Below are 18873 nucleotides of genomic sequence, written 5' to 3' on the forward strand. Positions count from 1 at the left end.
ATCAGACAGTTGGATCCAAGTCATCTCCATGTGTTCGGAGTAGCGCGACGCAATATGCGATGCACTCCAACTAACCGTCATGAGAAAATGAAGATATTAAATGTTATTTTTAAAGTTACAAATATTATATGATTTATTATGTCTTATATTATCACTTCACCCGCCTTCATAAATGATTTTGATTGGTTGATTAAGAATGGTCTGATAAGTCCGCTTCCGTCTCTACGTCAGTGTCATTTTGTGTTGTAGTTATGCTTGTCGAATTCGGACTAAACGAAGGTCTACTTTGTTTCTTGGGACTTGACAGTGACATCAGCGTTTCTATTGCTTCTACTTCTGTCGACCTTTGCTTCTTATGTTCCTTGTTAGCGGCTGGCAGAAGCTGTTGTTGACCGGCACTATTGCTTTTCGGAGATGAGAGTGCTTTAATGAATGCTAAGTGTGCAGACGTTGTATCGCCTTCATCAATTATCCTTACTTCATCATTGTCAGAATCACTTCCGTTACCCTTGGCAAACCTATTTATGTAAGCAGTATGGTGAGTAGCATCGAGCTCATTCTCTAGTTCTGGTAACGTTTTGTCAACCCAGCCGTTCTGTAGTTTTACAAATGCATAATTTAATCTGGTTTTCAAATTATTTGATATTTCTCTTATTGGTTTATCCTTTTCTTTGTTTATTGAATTCACTTTAGGTGATTTTAACTTTGGTGATGGTGAAAGAAAAACTTCATGGTTCCTTGATTTTGGAGTCGTAGGAGGAAGTGTTCGTGTCCTTTGATGTGTTTGTTGTGTGCTAGGTGATGTAAACATGTCCTTATGATAAGAGTTCTGGTTTGAACTTGAGGTATCTGGATTCAGCAGCATGGATTGATCCGTCTTTCTGTGAACTGGTGTCGATAGATAACCCATAGATGTCGATGACCTTCTTACTTTGCTGGGGGGCGAGGGAGTTGCCGGTGAGTGGCTAGTAGTATCATCTTTGAGTTTTGTGCTTTCTGCACTAGATAGGGATACAGATATAGGGTTGCTGAATTCAACGGAAAGTCTTTTTGACGTTGGTCTCTTTGGTGTAGTTGCAGCACTCGTACTCTCTGACATTATGAATTGGTATATTCGAGGTTGGCTTTTAGTTACTATAATACTCCTTGAATAGTAATATTTTTTTACTTGAGGCCTTTGGCGTTCTAGAGACCCCTACTTTTTCTGAAATTTAGCTCTGAAAGTGGCTTGAGTGGTTTCCAATAAAAATAACACAAAGCAGATACTTCCTCTCTTATAGCTAAACTTGAAGTAACTAGTATGCAATTTAAAAGCGAATTAGAAGATTAATCCAAGGTTATCGTGTGCCTTATATTCTCGGTGACCTTGCAAGGTTATAGGAAAAACATTATTAATTACTAAAAATGAACGTTTCGTGCTGAATTTATTTTTTCACTGGTCACGGAGATTCGCATTGAATTACCATTATCACTTTCCGAGAGCAGAGATTACCCGGAAGTTCATTTATTCTCTGATACTAAATATTCATCCATAATGATGCGTCGACCCTGTTAAATGATTATATCTATTGATTTTATAATTATCCTATTAGCTACATATCTATAATGCTTATAAGATTTGAGTGCAAAATCTTCTTTTTTAGTTAGATGCAAAAGTAGTGCAACTCATCGTGGTATTTTATCGTTACAGTAACTGTCCATTTCCATTTGTATCGTACTTAATAGCCGATTATTCTTGTTCTCCTTCTATGAATTTTATTTTCTTGGTGATCGCTAGTAGTATCAAATTCAATAATCCCGTGTTCAACTAATGCATTAACATCATGCTTATCGCAAAATGGTATATTACCATTAAATATGAAATAATCGTTGGAAATAGTTTCACGACAAACAAAACATGTGAGACAGTGTGTATGGAATCTTTCGAATTTATCATTTTCAAGACATTCTCCTTCAATGCCATTTGTGCACATTTTACAAATTGATCCGTTTTTCTTGTGATAGTGGTACTGACAATATGGAAGATCGTCTATAATGTAACATGAAACATTTTTATTGAATTGAACATTACAGCCAACCTCGACACAATGGAAGCATTTACGATGCCATTGCCCGGATAGTTCACTGGCACTCACTGGCTTTTCTTCCTTAATTTTGATTGATGGAATTATTGGTTGATGACAGTTTCGACAAGGCCCCTCCCCAGTTTCGTATTTTAATGCAGGTTCTTCGATAATTTCCTCATTTTGAGGGGCAAACAGTTCTTCTGGCATCCCTGAGAGATAGCAACTAGATTTTTTGAATGAAGTAAATTCTTTGCTTTCGAGAGGTTCAACGTCCTGAGTGGCGTCTGCTTTTTCAGCAATCATATGTCCAGATGATAATTTTAACAATTCCTGTCTTTTAGACTGTTTCGTATCTTCTAATTGCTCTAGTAACTTATGCAATTGTATGCTTGTGGCAGTTGGTACCTCTTCATATTTTTCTTCCTTTTCTATTAAAACAGATTCAACTCTGGTTTCTTCGGTATCTTCACTGATAAAGTTATCAGAATGCGTCTCAATATCCTGGTATGATTGACTGGAAACGTTAGCTTCCGTTATTGTTTTATCGTCAACAGAGGCAGTGCTTGTCAGACTTATACTTTCCATTTCATCAGTACTTTGTCCCAATGCCTCTTTTTCATCAACGGTTTTACTGGAAACTAAACTAACATTATCCTTTTCATCTTCAACTCCCTGTAGAACATCTTCGTCGTCCAATGATTGTTCTTTGGATAGAACAACACTTGAATGTCTACTCTTAGATCCATTGGCATCAAAATAAATGGTCGAAGAAAAGGTGTTATCTATAAACGATTCAGGACTGTCTGAAATTGGTTGCACTTCAAAATTATCAGATACTGAGGTCTCTTCCATATCATGAGGCCCAAGCGAACGAACCTGATCCGATGAAAGTGCTTTTGATTCTATGGTCTGCGCCTCGAAAGTGAATTCGTTTGCAAGAGAACAAGCATCATTTTTGATAGATTTGGTGTCTTCTTCTGTGAGTTGTTCAAACTTAGAGTTCTGAAATGTGTTGTACTTTTCAAATGCAAGTATATCATCATTCTGTGGTGTATCAAGATCCTTACTAAATTCATTTGAATCAAAAATTGGGGTAGTATTTTCAGAATATGTATTTGGCGATTCTTCGAAGTTGAAAATCTCTGTTTCTAAGACACTTGACTTGACGGAAGGTGTTTCAGCTTCATCTTGTTGAGTTAACCTAAGAAAACTTTTTTCTAGTGGGTTGATATCCGTTTCAAAAGTAAATTCATTTGGGTTTCCCTGTGACTTGATTCTTATTTTGTTTTTTGTTGATTTTAAGAGAGCATCATAGTGAATAGAAGCGATATTTAGTTTATTTTTCTTCAACTGTGTCGAAGGTGGCTCATAGTTGACATCAAAACCAGCTCTCTCGAAGACAGTCTTGTAACGCACTTCTGACTTCAATTTAGGAAATGGTGATCCATAAACTGGCATTGTAGATGCTAATCTTACTGTTTTATTTCAATTGTACCAAAATAAAGAATCAACGTACTGAGAGAAAAGTTTTAGTATATATAAATGGAAAACACCTGAACAAAAAGAAATTAGAAAACAAAATAGTGTGAACTGTCTAACTAACTTTACAACCAGATCAGTTGAAGACCATCAAGCAATTTTTTGTTTGAATGAGAACTATGTAAAGGAGGCTAGTGACGCGATCTTCAGCCAAGACCACCCATCTACTGCTTATATTAAACGAACATTTCTACCGGTTTTTGTGCACAATGTCATCATCATTAAAGCATTATGTTAGACGTAGTAAACAAAGATCAGACGTAAACACGAGTGAAAGGCAACGCGAAAAGTTTATTTGCATTCAAGTGCAGAAAATCTCCCTTTCGGGATACCGCGTTTCCTCTTTCATGAACTGAGTTTTGGCTCTTCCAATCAACTCATTCTGAGCCGCTTTGTTCGGTGGAAGGATCAGCCATTGAAGACGAGAGACCCTATGGGTTGTGTGGGTCTACATGTATTTGACCTGTTTCGTGATTATCACCCGGCTCTGCGTCTTCAGTATCACGTGAACATTTTTTTTTCCCAGAAATTTTGCAAACAAAAACACCCAAAACCCCCCGAGGATCGTCTTCCATTTTTTTTTTTTGTGGTGTGGTGATCGTCAAAACGTCACATTGTCTATGGCAAGGATTGCGGCAGTAGTAAAGAACCCACCGCTGGCGACAGGAGTAGGAGAGGGAAAAAATAATTGGCTAGACGAAGGTCGATCATCCTCGATTCGAAAGGGACAGTACTGGCTTCATACTTGGTATATACTTGGAATCACCTCATTTAATAGGCGCTCTTATCCCGCTATAGTCTTTTTTTATTGTTTTTATTATTTCTTCCCACAATCTTCATCCGAGTAATCAGTGAATCGTCGAGAAACATTCGAGGAAGAGAAGATAGATAACTTTTTTTGGGATGACATCTTATCCTGTGACACAGTACCTCATAGAGCGGTATTACGAGTCAATTGGTAAACTGTTGCCAGATAGTATCAACTTACCATTACATAAAGATAGCAACGAATTGCTTCAAATCATCGAAGATGTTGATACAAGTCTCCAACTAGAGACATCGACAGATGTCTCCCTTGATTCAATCGATAATGAGACTTGTTCAACTGAACATATTTCTAAATTCGATAAGCTACTGGCGTTTTGCTATTCACTGGTCGGTAAAGCATCCTATAATGAAAATAAAAGTATATCACAGTTACAGGCTGAAAGAGCTGATTCCATATCATACGATCAATGGAAGATAACTTCTTTGAAGTTAGATGCATTATTGAAAAAAGAAGAATGGAAGTTGAATAAAGAATCATCACTTTATGACTGGAAGCTCATAGAAGAAGTTACAGAACAACTACGATTTCATAGAGAGAATAAAAACTATGATGAACTATTATATCTAATCAGGGTCTACTGGAAGAGGAGACTCGGAAATATAGACAACGTTAACCTCTACAAGTATTGTAACTTTGGTACGAAAAAGGCAATAGAAGAGTATCTTTTGGAATCAAAACTATCCATCGATTGCCTTCTCAATGAATCTGATATAGACGATCATTATCTATTAAATACCTTTCAACAAACAAAAAGAAACATCGGTAAAAGTGCGTTGGTCCTTAGTGGTGGTGCCACTTTCGGTTTATTCCATATTGGAGTTCTTGCTGCTTTATTTGAAGCCGATTTGTTACCAAAGGTTATAAGTGGTACAAGTGCTGGCGCCATTGTTGCAAGCATATTTTGTGTTCACACAAAGGACGAAATACCAAGCCTTTTAACACATGTGCTGGATATGGAATTTAATATATTTAATGATCGTAATGACAAAACAGAAAGTGAAAAATTCCTTACCAGATTTGAAAGATTCTTTAAAAGCGGTACTTGGTTTGATAGCGGGCATCTTGTCAATACTATGATTGGCTTTCTTGGAGATATGACTTTCCGTGAAGCGTACTATAGAACAGGTAGAATATTGAACATTACAGTGTCCCCAGCATCGCTGTTTGAGCAACCAAGATTGTTGAATTATTTGACTGCCCCGAATGTTATGATTTGGTCTGCAGTTTGTGCTTCTTGCTCAGTTCCGGGTGTATTTCCTGCAACACCATTGTACGAAAAGGATCAAAAAAAGGGAACTAAGCAACCTTGGACAGGAAATAAATCAGTTAAATTTGTTGATGGTTCAGTGGACAATGATTTACCTATTTCGAGACTTTCAGAAATGTTCAATGTAGATAATATTATAGCATGCCAAGTTAATATTCATGTGTTTCCATTTCTAAAATTTTCTAATTCATGTGTTGGTGGAGAAATCGAATATGAAGTTAGTGCTAAGTTAAGAAACCATCTTTCTCAAATGTACAATTTTACAGTGAATGAAATAGTTCATTATATGGAAATGATTGGAGAGCTTGGCTTTGCGAAAACAATTATGTCAAAATTAAGATCTGTTCTTTCGCAGCAGTACTCTGGTAATATAACTATTTTGCCAGATGTAACGATGATGCTAAAGAGTACCGATCTTCTCACTAACCCAACTCAAAAATTCTTATTGGAAGAAACCACTTATGGTGCACGCGCAACGTGGCCAAAGTTATCGATTATCCATAATAGTTGTGGTCAAGAATTCGCTTTAGATAGGGCCATTCAGCACTTGAAAGGTAAGATAATCATGTCATCATCAATAAAAAATCAATTACAATTCAGTGATGGCGCATTAAGATTGAGAGGATCAACAGATGTTAAAACTTTCGATCACAAAGAACCTGCTTTGGAAGATGATAATCTTGCGGACGCAAATCAACCAAACTTTCCACCACTGGTAGTCCCATCGAACTTGACTGCTAGAAGGCTTCGGTCTCTGAGTGTCAAGGTTCCTTTAAATAGAAAATTTTCGGAAAACTCTGTATTCACTCTTCCAAAGACTAGCAGGACTGTAGCAAGAACAAGAACAAGACAATCTCAATCTTTTTCAACTGCTAATACAATACACCAAATGTCTCTCTCACCTGAGAAGCATAAAAAAAGAAAATAACCCAGACGAATCAGTCATCACCATTGCATAGTACAATTGATTCTCCAAAATATATAGAAAACATTAATAACTAATTTAATAATATTCAATATTATAATGCATTAGATGAATTATGAATTTAAGGATATCTATAGGAATTTATACCAAAACTTCTCCATATCTCTTTTTCGTAGACACAATCAATCTTATTTACAAAGCCCTTTGATTTGATTGTATTAACGGTAATGTGAGAAACAGAGGGACAGCCATCAATCACCAAAGTAGCCAAAGGTGAAGAATCTCTTACCTCATATAATTTCGAGCATAACTGATAAATAGAGACCCCGGTAATTAATGGATTCAATGATAAATCTAGCAGCTTCAACTGCTGTAAACTTAGAACTTCTTCAATCAGGAGATTTACAGAATTATCATTGATAGTACCCAGCATATGCATTTTTAACTCTCTTAAATTAACGAATTTGCTGAAGAAATGCGCCGTAGAAAAGGTCAAGTCATTTGCCTCATTGGGTAGTCTGTTAAGAATTACATATGGACAATCACCGATGTTCAAACTCGAGAACTTATTCGCATCTAAATAGTTGACTAACCTTGTCAGACCTAGACCAGTTAATGACGTACCCATAAGATCCAAATAGGTTAAATTCTCAAAATTTCTCTCATAGTTTCTAGGATTTGCACGAAATGCATCAAAATTAAATTTGGTTCTATTATTGACTTCCCTAAATGTTAGCTTTTGAAGATTTTGGAATAATACTGTACTTTTTAATATGTCTAAGAGTGACTCAAGTTTACAGTTAGTATTATTTTCAAACCATAAGATTTTCAGATTCTGGAATCTTTTCAGCCATTCAAATGTTGAGCTTTCCGAATCGAAAGTAATACCACTGAAATATAAATCCGTTAGACTATCCCAAATCAACGAAGAGCTTTTAAAGATGGGAGATAAGGGAAATATTTTGACTTTATTTTGGGCACAAATCAGCTTGACCGATTTTAGGTTCTTACTCCAGTTTGGATCAGTTATTGAGTCACTTTCATCTTCTACACGAACACTCGAATTAATTGGAATCATGGATGTTTCAAAGATAAGCTCCAGCTTGTGCAAATTTTTAAAATTTGAAAGAGCATTTACTTCGTATAGTTTATCTACTCTGAGGATAGTTACCAAAGAGAGCTCTTTCACATTTGTGATAAAATTATCTTGTGGTAGAATATATTTTGATAGATGCTGTGTGGTTACATTTGGAATGGAAAGAATAAGTCTATTTACATAATAGTTTTGTAAATTCGTTAAGAGAAGTTGTAGGGATTTGGATTCTTCAGAAGGTACTTTTGATGAATATCGAATAGAGTCAATCGTAACAGAGGTCAAAAAAGACCTCTTATTAACAGATCTACTAAGCTTTTTAACAAACTGTAAAAATTGGTTACAGTGTTTATAGGTTTTTGAATCAAGCTTGAAATCTTTAAATAGTTGTGGAAAGAAGAATATTCTGGTAAACCAAGTTTTATTTACAAATGAAATCGTAATGAGCTCACCAGGTGAAAACCCCTGCAATACTTTTGGAAGCAGTTCCAAAGGAAGTTGACCGATAAAATCAATATGATGCATAGCAGCTACGGATGATCTTGGCTTTTTAACGGAAGCCAGTCGTGCTTGCTCTTCTAGTGGGTCTATAATTGTTCTCTTTTCGAAAGATACTTTTGAAGCAGGTACCTGTGACTGTAGTCGTAACTTGGCTTTAGCCTTTTGAGCTGAAACAAGTTCAATGAATTTTTTGGGGGCATCGATATTGAATTTTTCATATGCCTCTTTAGCGTTTCTCAGACCTAGTCGATAGTTGTCATACGCTTCTTTATCCTTGCCTAGTTTTTGCAAAACCTTACCTCGCCTTATATAGCATTTCAGATTGTATGGTTCGAGTTGAACCATCTTATCAGAATAATTTAGTGCGCGCTTTAAGTCATTCAACTTTTCCCAACATGCAGCTAGATTATCTAACAACTTAATGTATCTCGGATGATGTGTAAGAGATTTGTCATTGTATGAGACCACTGCACCAACATTGTGTCTTAATTTAATATTATCGTCATCTGAATAAGATCTAGTCAATTTGATAGTTTTCACAAAAATCTCCTTTGCCTTGCCATAATTTTCACATTTGAAATAGTTTGTCCCCAAGTCGATAGCCTTGTCAACAATTTCCATACTATGATATGAGTAGCAATGATATCTTTAATCACTGTCCATGCAAGCTTTTCCGTCATAATTATCTACTAATTGCTAGATAGTTTTTGTTACTCAATCAACGAGATTTCGCGTGGCTAGATTTACACCTGGAAATATTTCAATATCAATGATAAAATCGAATTGAATGAAGATTCCTTTGCAGGTTTGATGAAGAGATTGCGAAATCACAGATGGCTATTGGTTTGTTTGGTGTAATATGTATGGCTGCAGCTTTGCTAGTCGCAACATTTGCCATTGGCATGATTCCTATATACTCAATCCATAAGGGCTCTGACTCTCGCAATCACGAGAAATACATTGCTGTGCTCTCCCAATTTGGTGTAGGAATGCTTTTGGGGACGTCCTTTATGCTCGTGATTCCCGAAGGTATTAGAGAATGTGTGGAAAATGGTGGAAATGTGGGCCTGAATCTATTAATAGGGTTCCTTGTAGTGTATCTTTTGGACAGACTTGTACAATTTTTAATGAAACGTCATGATTCTTTCAGCAGTAATAGAACCGCTAATGAAAGTTTTGAAAATTTCAAAGATCTAATCAGCCACCCAAAGAGGGCTTTGCTTTGCATACTTAGAAATAATGTGGTCTTCGCTCTATTCATTCATGGCGTATCTGACGGTGTCGCTTTGGGTACCACAGTTAACAATGACTCGCTTATGGTGGTGGTACTTATCGCCATTATCATTCATAAGATTCCAGCGGTCCTGTCACTTACGAGTCTGATGGTATCGAAACAAGGGCTCCCCAAATGGGAAGCTATTTCAAATTTATTTGCGTTTGCATCATCAACTCCTATCGGGTACATTGTTCTGTCATTATTTAACTTAAAACATTCTGAAACCATGAGTTGGGTTAGCGGGAACCTGCTTCTTATGAGTGGTGGAAGTTTGCTTTATGCATCATTTACGGCATTTTTAGATAACTCTCATGATCATACTCATGGTATCGACACAACAGAAAGAACGGCCCAGGACATCGAATTCGGTACCAGAGGTTACAATTTGGTTCCAACTGCCGAACTAGAAAATGGAGAAGCTTCTAAAAAGGATGTATTATTTGAGAACGAAGACATGCAAAATAGTGTCAATCCTGGCACCTTACAAACGTTAACTGGATTACAATCAAGTGAAGCCACTACAAATGAAAGTATTACGTCGATTCTTTCACTAGACGATTCTGTGTACATTTTAATGGGTGTAGTTGTACCCTTGGTGATCTCCTTTTGTATAAAAGGTGAATGATGTATGTTTATAATATTTATAGATTATAGAAATGCTATATGGCACAAAATACAAGAACACTATTTCTTTCTTAGCAAACTTCTTTTCAGCCATTTGTCCTTTGTTCTCATAATGCTGTTTTCCCTCACAGGTGCCAATTTCTTCACGGATGCTTCTGACGATAAAACAGAAACATGGACGGGTCCCTTCTTCAAAGTGGCCCTTCTCAAGGTTTTCAGCGTTTTCTTTTTCTTCTTTTCTAATTGTTTTTTCACTTCTGGCAAACAATTTGTATCACTGATATCATTGAAATTTATATGTTTTGGGATAGACTCTACTACTTTTGAACTTGCCTCAGATTCTTGTAATTTCTCGAAAAATTCTTCTGGTAATTTTTCAAGATCAGCATTGTCTGTATTTATAGCATCTAATTTTTCATTGGATTTCATTTCCAGTCTTTTTCTTTTCTCTTCTTGCTGTTCTCTAAACTTCTCGTTTTGCTGTCTTCTCCTTTCTTTCAATAACTTCTGTTCTAACATTATAGCTTCTTCCCTCTCTTTAGCCAAAACTCTCGTGTTGGTCACACTCTGAGAAAGCCCCTCCTCTTCTGGGGCCTCATCATCACTGTCACTATCACTGTGAGCAATTATCGTTGATTTCTTTTGTGTTATTTCAGGCACCGTAATGGTCGGATCTTCAGACATACCGTCATCAAATTTAACATGGTTCGTCCTTACTTTTGATTCGCTCATTGAAAATGCTATCTTTACCACTTCAGAGTCTATCCTTTGAATGTTCTACCACAATTATACATTGTGTAGTGGATGCTCATCGTCCATCTCGAATTTTTTTTTTTTTGAATGCTAAATTTTTCAGATGGTGTGTGGGTTGTACTGTCGGATTAGACACTCAAATGTATTTCCTGACACGATTAATTAAAGATGTTCTTCTTTGGCCTCTTCTTCTGAACTTTCAGTGACTTCTTCTGTGTCAACTTTAATGGTATAGAAATTTTCTCATCAATATTCAAAGGTGAAGATGGCGTTTCTTCAACGGTATCTTCAACCGCCGTCTGGCCTTGCGAAATTTGTTTCTCTAATAATATTCTTCTCACTTCTTGTTCACTTTTCTCACTAGATTCCAATTCCTGAATCCTCTGTTTATGTAGAAGATTTTCACTAGAGGTGTCGATATAGCTTATCATTAACGTTCCCATATCTATGTCTTTGTTGCCTGATATGCTATCTAGACCATATATTTTTACTTTACCAGTCTTACTCAAATGCTGGATAAATTTGCTCAGTGATGTAAAACGGGTAGCATTCATGTGGGTATGGTCTTTATCTTGAATGAACTCATTATAGAATTTGTTTGCCTCGATCTTTTTCTCCCCATGAGATAATCTAAGAAGCCTCAAAAAGTCTTTCTCAAATTTGATAGAAAATGAGTCAATATCATCCTTTGTAATTTTGGAAATCTTTGCAAGATGGGAAGGTGATTTAATATGTTGTTTGAAACCATTTTCATCACGGCATTGCTTCAAACAAATTTGACAATAGAACTTCAGCTTTTGGAGGCCCTTTGCCTTCATCTTTTTGCTTAAGTATTTAGCCGTACCAAAGTCTCCACCATTTGACATCGTTTCCCAGGTATGGTATCTTCTCGTGGTCTCTTATTCTTCAGTAAGTCTAGCATTCATCTCGTCTTCTTAACTGTGAATTGTCTTTTTTCAATTTTAATGTAGCTGCTCGGGTAATGATGGCACTCACTATACTCAACTCTGAGCTACGTGGAAGACCAGCTCAAACAATGCATATGCTCACAGCTTTAATATAAATTCAAATATCTGTTATTATGTCTATTCTACACCGGCACTTCTTGAACGTTTCCAAGCTTTTTTTTTGAGATCACTATAGGTAATGTGGCCGCTACTGAGAAGTTATTCACTCCATGGTCGAGTCCTAGGATAGTGAAGTAGGAGCTAAGGTACAAGAAGTGGTAGGATGTGCTATCTATGATAATGTTGAGTGTCAGTTGGGCTGCAACCAATTGCCGTGATGGTCATGTTCGATGTTACTAATGCGGTGTGTGGGTGATATCAGATTTGGAAGAAGTAATCTGCCACTAAGAAAAACCAGTCAATGGATGCCTCTGATTGTTGAATGATATATAGCTTAGGCATATAATTTCGCCATAGGTTGGTATTATATCCAACGTCTACTGACCTTCAAGATTCAATGAATATATCAGAGCGTTCTAGTGGGCATTCTGCCCCAATTGAAGAGACTAGTATGTGAATAATTGTTAATTAACGTAATTGGTAGTTGAACCAAAAATTTTGAACCATATTACTGACTCACCTTTACTATTTCATTTCGTATTAGAACCCATGTCAAAATTGGAAACGCTAGCAAGAAAGAGAGCTCTGGAGAGACAAGCTTCGGCCACTCCCTCCTCCTCTGATATTTCGTCAGCCAGCATTTCTGCTTCGAATAGCAGTAGCTCATTGCTAGATAGATTAAAGAACAAGAAGAAAACCCCAACCATAGAGACAAGTTCAATGACGTTGGCTGAAAAGTTAAAACTAAAGAAACAATCACCTGCATATTCTCCAACTTTACATGAAGTGAAGCGGGATAGCACTTCTTCACATGAGAGCAAACCTTCCGTACTTCAAAAAACCTTACCCAATGCGCCTTCTGTAAACTCTCTCAGCTCAAAACTTATGGCATTGAGAAAACAAGGTAGATCTGATTCATCTATACCGAGTGGCTTATCATCTCTGCAACGGCCTGAAACTTTACCACCTGAATCTGCAACAGAAAGCAAACAAATCAAAATAAAGGAAAGTGAAGAGCTTTTATCTATAAAAGCTGAAGTACAAAAGTTCAAATTGCTGCTTGAGGAGAGGGCAAATATTGCTAAACGACAACATAGGCCTTCAAAGTACAAAATAGAGCTGATTACTAGTCGATCATATACTTCAAAGGCACAACACGACAATGAGAATGAACTTAAAAGAAATTCAGATAATGTTTTCGGTGTTTTTCATCCAAGAAGTAAAAAGAACAAGATTGCTGAGAATTTCAAGAAGCCAAGTCCTGATGACATCATTTTAATGGCGCAAGAGAAAGCTTTTGACGAAATCAACGATAAAGTATCAAAACTAAATGTTATAGATGACATAACTCAAGTTGTTCAATTTAAACAGGTCCAGATACCGACTGAGCCAATTGTGTCTGTTAATATGATGGAATATCTCAGAAAGTATAATCCGAGATTGAATGTAATAATGTGTGGCCATTCTAAGTCTGGTAAATCTACAATATTGGGACGCATACTTCATGATCTAAGATGTATTAGTATAGAAAAAATAAGAGACCTGAAGAGGCAAATTGAGAAACGTGATCCCTTAGCGGATTCAAATTTGTACTTATCCTGGATAACAAACACCTCTGACGATGAGAGAAGACTTTCGAAAACGTTGCACGTACACAAAAAAGAGTTCAACATTTCTGATAAACATACTTTTAGGATGGTTGATATACCAAGTGATCGAAAATTCTCATCAAGTGTTATTCCATATTTATGGAATAGTGACGTAGCGATATTGGTGATTGATTGCAGTATTGATGGATTCGAAATAGGATTTAGTTTAGATGGTCAAACGTTGGAGCATGCTAAGATGATAAAAAGTGAACCTCATATTAAAAATGTAATTATTTTAATGAATAAGATGGACACAATTGACTGGTATGAAACTAGATACATTGAAATAAAGAATGAATTGATTGCATTTCTGCTTAATATTGGATTCCAAGGGGACCAATTATCATGGATACCCTGTGATGGTACCACAGGTCATGGTATTACTCAACAAAACTCATCAATTACATGGTACAACGGACCTATTCTCCTTGATGTACTTAAGAGTTTTAGTGATTCAACTTTAGATCAGATAAAGTCAAGGATAATAGATGATGAACTTGTATTGCAAATAAGTCAAACAGAGTTATCGAAGCAATTGATCTATGGGAACATATTATCAGGTTCAATTCAGCCCGGTGAGACCATCACGATATACCCATCAAGACAAAGTGTTACCATTAGTAAAATAATGTCGTTAAAAGAAGAAAAACTAGTGCAAAGGAGAATAAGCACTGTTGGAGAATCAGTTGTTTTGAAGATTTTGAATGGGGACAAATTAAATGGTGTTATTGTCGGGGATTATGTAAGCGGTGTAACCAAAAAAGTTTCAGTTCTTGGAGTAACTGGTATCTTCAGATTGAAAATGTTCGATAACTTGGATTTAGCAGTTGGATCTAGGATGGTGATGATAAAAGGCTTTTTTGATAGAAAAGTTAAAATCTTGAAAAAGGTTGATAAGTTTACCTTTGAAGTGGAGCTAATTGATAAAACCCATTGTTCAATGCCATTTTTTCCTGAAGAAGATGATAAGTTGGATTTAAATAATGTAATTTTGTTGCAAAATAATAGAATTATGGGATCAGCTAAACTCATTGAATGATAAAAGATGCCAAAAAAAATTAAAATACTTATATTTATATATTATCAAAGATTTAAGACTTTCTTACCCTTTAAAGTTGTATTATTTTGATGTGTTCTATTGTAAAGACCTTTCTTTTGATTATTTTTACTTGTATTCTCAAAGAGATCAAATATTGATAAATCATCATCACTTAGCCTGAAACTGACAGATTTGTTATTTGTATTAGATGCCGATGAAGATGAAGATAAAGGTGCTGAATTTTGATCGTTGAAATCGTTTATTATTGCATTTTTAAACAATTTTCTAGTTTTGATGGCTATTTTTTTCTTGGTAGGTATATTTGTGTTGGTAATATCAGATAGTGCAGTTGAACTATTTTTAGATGGAGATTGGTTTGTAGAAGTAGAATTTTCGTGATGAATAGTATAGATATTTTCATTGTTAGATAGATTAGGAGAAGGATGAATTTTAGTAATGCAATTAGTATTATTAGGATCAGAGATATTTTGGGTTGATTTGCTGTTATTTTTCTTTGAATAGTTAACTTGTAAGTCATGAATATCGATGGTGGTTGTTGCGTCGACTAACTTTTCGGTAGGTCTTCTCATCTTTGCTCTTAAAGAAGGTAATTTATAATCTACAGTTTTACCACGAGTTCTCCTTTTTGGAGTACTATTCATTAGTGATGAAGAAGATAGTGGCATGACTTCATCTACGACGATTTTTTTCTTTTTTGACTGTATTCTTGGAGGATTGATTGCATGTTTTTTATTTACTATTGTTTCTTTAGCAGTCGTAGGGACAGATGAAACGGGCGTTGTTTGTTTGTCATTAGCTATATTATTTTCCTCAGGAATTGAATAATCTATAATTGAGTTTGTATGGTTCAATGAATTGTCATTATAATCTATTGGGATTTCTTCATCATATATATGGGGAGAAAATTCGTTGTTGTTATTACCCTCATTATTAGTTGTGATAATATCTGGTGTCTTTTCAATGGTATCTTGATGGATAATCGGATTAGATTTACCGTGATCAATATTAGTTGTAAATTCGAAATCACTTGGTATGAACATTGATTGTCTTCTCGAAGATTTACGTTTCTTTTTATTCACTGAATGATCATTGTCGTAGGAAGAAGAGGGTGGTAAAGATGGGATAGATGAGCTTGGTTGTTGAAAGATTCTTGAAGAGGAAGCATTTAATTCAATTGATTCATTTTCTCTGATTGTATCAAACATTGATATTATATCTTGAAATTTTTTCAAAAGTGTATCTTCTAATATTTTCAAATTTTCATTCAATTTTTCTTTGTACGATAATTCAGCTAATGATAATTTTGATCGTATTAACATATTTTCTTGTATTAATTGATTTAATTTTGATTCCATTTCATTTAATTTCATTTTCAAAGTTGAATTTTCCTTAGCAATTTGTCTATTCTGTTGTAAAAATGCATTTCTAATTGATTCAATTTTTTGTGATCCAAAATCGATATAATTTTGTAATTCTTGGATATGTAATGGTTCTGGAACAGAAGTTACATTGGTAGTATTACCAGCAGATTTTCTTCTACCCATTGCCGTTTGTACAAGAAGTAAACGTTTTCTATGGGAATTGTATTTCAAATGGATGGAGTAAGCAGTATTCTATATAAAGAGCGTTGATCAAACACATAAATATATCTACTAATTTTTTTTGTTTGTTTGTTTTTGTTTACATCATTTAGATATTCTTTAATGTGTTCAAAGTGACACATCGGAAAAAAAAACTATTTTGCGTCACGTGGCGGATAATGATCTGGAGAATTTTAATGTCACGTGACATACATCAAATTGCCGCCCAAACATTCATGGTGTCTGGATGCAGTTCTGTCACATGACTGAGAGGCATTCGGTCAAAATGAAATGAAACCCGGCGACCAATTTCTCCGGGGTAAATCCTTCTTTGGGAGTGCTTACGGCAGATCGTGTATCAGCAAGGTCAGAAGGATTTACACGGGGTTATTTTGAGATGGTAAGTTGATAGTAAACAGTTTATTACCCAATGTAAGCTAATACTGTACTTTGAGGAGAAGGGGGGGGACAAGAGGGGTGTCTTGCTTGAACCGAAACGTATAAATTAGAGCATTCTAAAGTTGAACTTTTTTCTGGGTGGGAACACCTCTTGACAAAATCAAGAAACTTATACGTATATAAAATAAGTCAGAATGCCAGAGTGGTTAGTTAAGGTTAAAGACAACAAGGATGTCGACAGAGCTCCATATTATCCGGAACATATGAGAGATTTACCGAGCTTAGTCGATGGGGGGATTATAGTTGTTGCAGGTGCATTAACTACTCCTGAAGGAAAAGAAATTGGTGGAATGTTTATTGTAACCGCTAAAACAAAGGAAGAAGCAATTGAAATTGTCAAACGTGACGTTTTTGCTAGAAAGGGTATTTTCAATATGGATTCTGTTACTTGTGAAAGAACCATTGGTATCCGTACTGCAAGATCATTCGAGCCCTGTGCTAAAGAATTCGAGTCTGTGGGTAGAAAAGTATACGGTTAATATACTATTTAAATTTTTTTTATTTTAATTTAATATCATTTTTATTTATTACCACCGCCAATATTTTATTGAAGTCCTCCATAAAGCCCAGATAGGCTGCTTCATCATCACGTGCTTATATATATTCATATAAGCACGTGATGACAAATGCATATCAACCGGGTAACAACAAGAAACCCGGATTGCAAAAAAATTTTCCCCTTCGCTGCGACGAGCGTTGAGAGTGAAAAATTTGAATATTTCGATGCGAATAATAAATGGTAGACACATTTACCTAAGTGATCTCATCAAGACCATCAGAAACCTATCGTTTTGATGATTAGAACTATTAAACCAAAAAATGCCAGAGCTAAGAGGGCTTTGGAGAAAAGGGAAGCTAAACTCGTCGAAGATGTCAAGCAAGCACTTTTCGTCCCAGGTCAAACATCAAATAAATTGTTACACGATATAATGGTCGATTTGAGTGCTATCAAGAAGCCTGATATAAAACGTTTCAATAAGAAGAATGAAATTAGACCTTTCGAAGATGCTGCTAGTTTGGAATTTTTAAGTGAAAAAAATGATACTTCATTAATCGTATTATCAACAAATTCCAAAAAACGTAAAAACAATCTAACTTTTGTAAGAACTTTTGGTTATAAAATTTATGATATGATCGAATTACACGTTGTTGAAAACTTTAAATTATTGTCTGACTTTAGAAAACAAACTTTCAACCTTGGTTTAAAACCAATGTTTTCATTCCAAAGTGCAGCTTTCGATACACATCCTGTCTATAAGCACATCAAATCTTTATTTCTAGATTTCTTCAGAGGTGAAACCACAGATTTACAAGACGTTGCAGGTTTACAACACGTCATTTCTCTTACTGTTCAAGGAGATTTCCAAGATGGTGAGCCTTTACCAAACGTACTATTCAGAGTCTATAAATTAAGAACCTATAGAAGTGAACAAGGTGGTCGCAAGTTGCCAAGAGTCGAATTAGAAGAGGTCGGTCCAAGATTAGATTTCAAAATCGGCAGAATCCATACGCCATCAGCAGAAATGGCAAAGGAAGCATTGAAGAAACCAAGACAATTAGAAGCCAAGACTGTTAAAAACGTGGAAACTGATTTGATGGGTGACAAATTGGGTAGAATCCATATGGGTAAACAAGATTTGAACAAATTACAAACAAGAAAGATGAAAGGTCTTAAATCAAGATTTGATCAAGATGGTAGCGAAGATGAAGACGAGGGTGACTATCTAAACGATAGTGAAAATGAATTAAATGATGAATTAAAAAATCCAAATGATGACACCTACGGCGAAGATTTTGTCACCGCAACCGACATCGAAGTTCAAGAACCTTCTTCAAAGAAGCAAAAGAGAGATTAAATTCATCACCACATCATACATCAGCCTATATAACCTTGTACATTACATCTCAGAGACCAACCCATTGCTCTCCCGGCCATCAATATATAACTAGTATAACTAATATTTACATTCAGTCGTATACCTCGTTTTTGGTGATATTTACATTTAGATAATTAAACTATACGTCTACTACTTTTTTTTTTTTTTGTAGGGAGCAAAAAGAGGTTTAGATATGACAAAACTACTGAAGGTTTCATGCACTGTCTGCACCCGCTTTGTATTAGAATTCACTGGGTTGGCTAACTAGCTATCAATACGCTTCAAATTCCATAATACGGGGGAAAAAA

At 35.6% G+C, this 18873-nt stretch overlaps 11 protein-coding genes across 11 annotated transcripts; 5 read left to right on the top strand and 6 right to left on the bottom strand.

Annotated features, from left to right (window-relative positions):
- Positions 1-190: 190 nt before the first annotated feature.
- KAFR0D02310 (Whi5 domain-containing protein) lies at positions 191-1099 on the bottom strand (the record flags this gene model as incomplete). The annotated part of the gene is made up of 1 exon (XM_003956964.1): positions 191-1099. The coding sequence occupies one exon, from the start codon at positions 1097-1099 to the stop codon at positions 191-193; it is 909 nt and encodes a 302-aa protein (XP_003957013.1).
- Positions 1100-1718: 619 nt separating this feature from the next.
- KAFR0D02320 (LIM domain-containing protein) lies at positions 1719-3524 on the bottom strand (the record flags this gene model as incomplete). The annotated part of the gene is made up of 1 exon (XM_003956965.1): positions 1719-3524. The coding sequence occupies one exon, from the start codon at positions 3522-3524 to the stop codon at positions 1719-1721; it is 1806 nt and encodes a 601-aa protein (XP_003957014.1).
- A 984-nt stretch (positions 3525-4508) lies between these two features.
- KAFR0D02330 (uncharacterized protein) lies at positions 4509-6629 on the top strand (the record flags this gene model as incomplete). Its single annotated transcript, XM_003956966.1, has 1 exon — positions 4509-6629. The coding sequence occupies one exon, from the start codon at positions 4509-4511 to the stop codon at positions 6627-6629; it is 2121 nt and encodes a 706-aa protein (XP_003957015.1).
- Positions 6630-6747: 118 nt separating this feature from the next.
- On the bottom strand, positions 6748-8841 carry DIA2 (DNA-binding SCF ubiquitin ligase subunit DIA2; the record flags this gene model as incomplete). The annotated part of the gene is made up of 1 exon (XM_003956967.1): positions 6748-8841. One exon carries the CDS (start codon positions 8839-8841, stop codon positions 6748-6750), a length of 2094 nt encoding a protein of 697 aa, XP_003957016.1.
- A 212-nt stretch (positions 8842-9053) lies between these two features.
- On the top strand, positions 9054-10121 carry ATX2 (Mn(2+) transporter ATX2; the record flags this gene model as incomplete). The annotated part of the gene is made up of 1 exon (XM_003956968.1): positions 9054-10121. The coding sequence occupies one exon, from the start codon at positions 9054-9056 to the stop codon at positions 10119-10121; it is 1068 nt and encodes a 355-aa protein (XP_003957017.1).
- Positions 10122-10180: 59 nt separating this feature from the next.
- Positions 10181-10852, bottom strand: BUD21 (Bud21p; the record flags this gene model as incomplete). Its single annotated transcript, XM_003956969.1, has 1 exon — positions 10181-10852. One exon carries the CDS (start codon positions 10850-10852, stop codon positions 10181-10183), a length of 672 nt encoding a protein of 223 aa, XP_003957018.1.
- Positions 10853-11031: 179 nt separating this feature from the next.
- Positions 11032-11739, bottom strand: RTS2 (Rts2p; the record flags this gene model as incomplete). The annotated part of the gene is made up of 1 exon (XM_003956970.1): positions 11032-11739. One exon carries the CDS (start codon positions 11737-11739, stop codon positions 11032-11034), a length of 708 nt encoding a protein of 235 aa, XP_003957019.1.
- Positions 11740-12489: 750 nt separating this feature from the next.
- Positions 12490-14628, top strand: KAFR0D02380 (uncharacterized protein; the record flags this gene model as incomplete). Its single annotated transcript, XM_003956971.1, has 1 exon — positions 12490-14628. The coding sequence occupies one exon, from the start codon at positions 12490-12492 to the stop codon at positions 14626-14628; it is 2139 nt and encodes a 712-aa protein (XP_003957020.1).
- Positions 14629-14672: 44 nt separating this feature from the next.
- On the bottom strand, positions 14673-16193 carry SGO1 (Sgo1p; the record flags this gene model as incomplete). Its single annotated transcript, XM_003956972.1, has 1 exon — positions 14673-16193. The coding sequence occupies one exon, from the start codon at positions 16191-16193 to the stop codon at positions 14673-14675; it is 1521 nt and encodes a 506-aa protein (XP_003957021.1).
- A 629-nt stretch (positions 16194-16822) lies between these two features.
- On the top strand, positions 16823-17167 carry KAFR0D02400 (YciI family protein; the record flags this gene model as incomplete). Its single annotated transcript, XM_003956973.1, has 1 exon — positions 16823-17167. The coding sequence occupies one exon, from the start codon at positions 16823-16825 to the stop codon at positions 17165-17167; it is 345 nt and encodes a 114-aa protein (XP_003957022.1).
- A 315-nt stretch (positions 17168-17482) lies between these two features.
- Positions 17483-18544, top strand: RPF2 (rRNA-binding ribosome biosynthesis protein RPF2; the record flags this gene model as incomplete). Its single annotated transcript, XM_003956974.1, has 1 exon — positions 17483-18544. One exon carries the CDS (start codon positions 17483-17485, stop codon positions 18542-18544), a length of 1062 nt encoding a protein of 353 aa, XP_003957023.1.
- Between the last annotated feature and the right edge of the window lie 329 nt (positions 18545-18873).

Source organism: Kazachstania africana, chromosome 4, assembly GCF_000304475.1.
Source record: "Kazachstania africana CBS 2517 chromosome 4, complete genome".
Classification (NCBI taxonomy): Eukaryota; Fungi; Ascomycota; class Saccharomycetes; order Saccharomycetales; family Saccharomycetaceae; genus Kazachstania; species Kazachstania africana.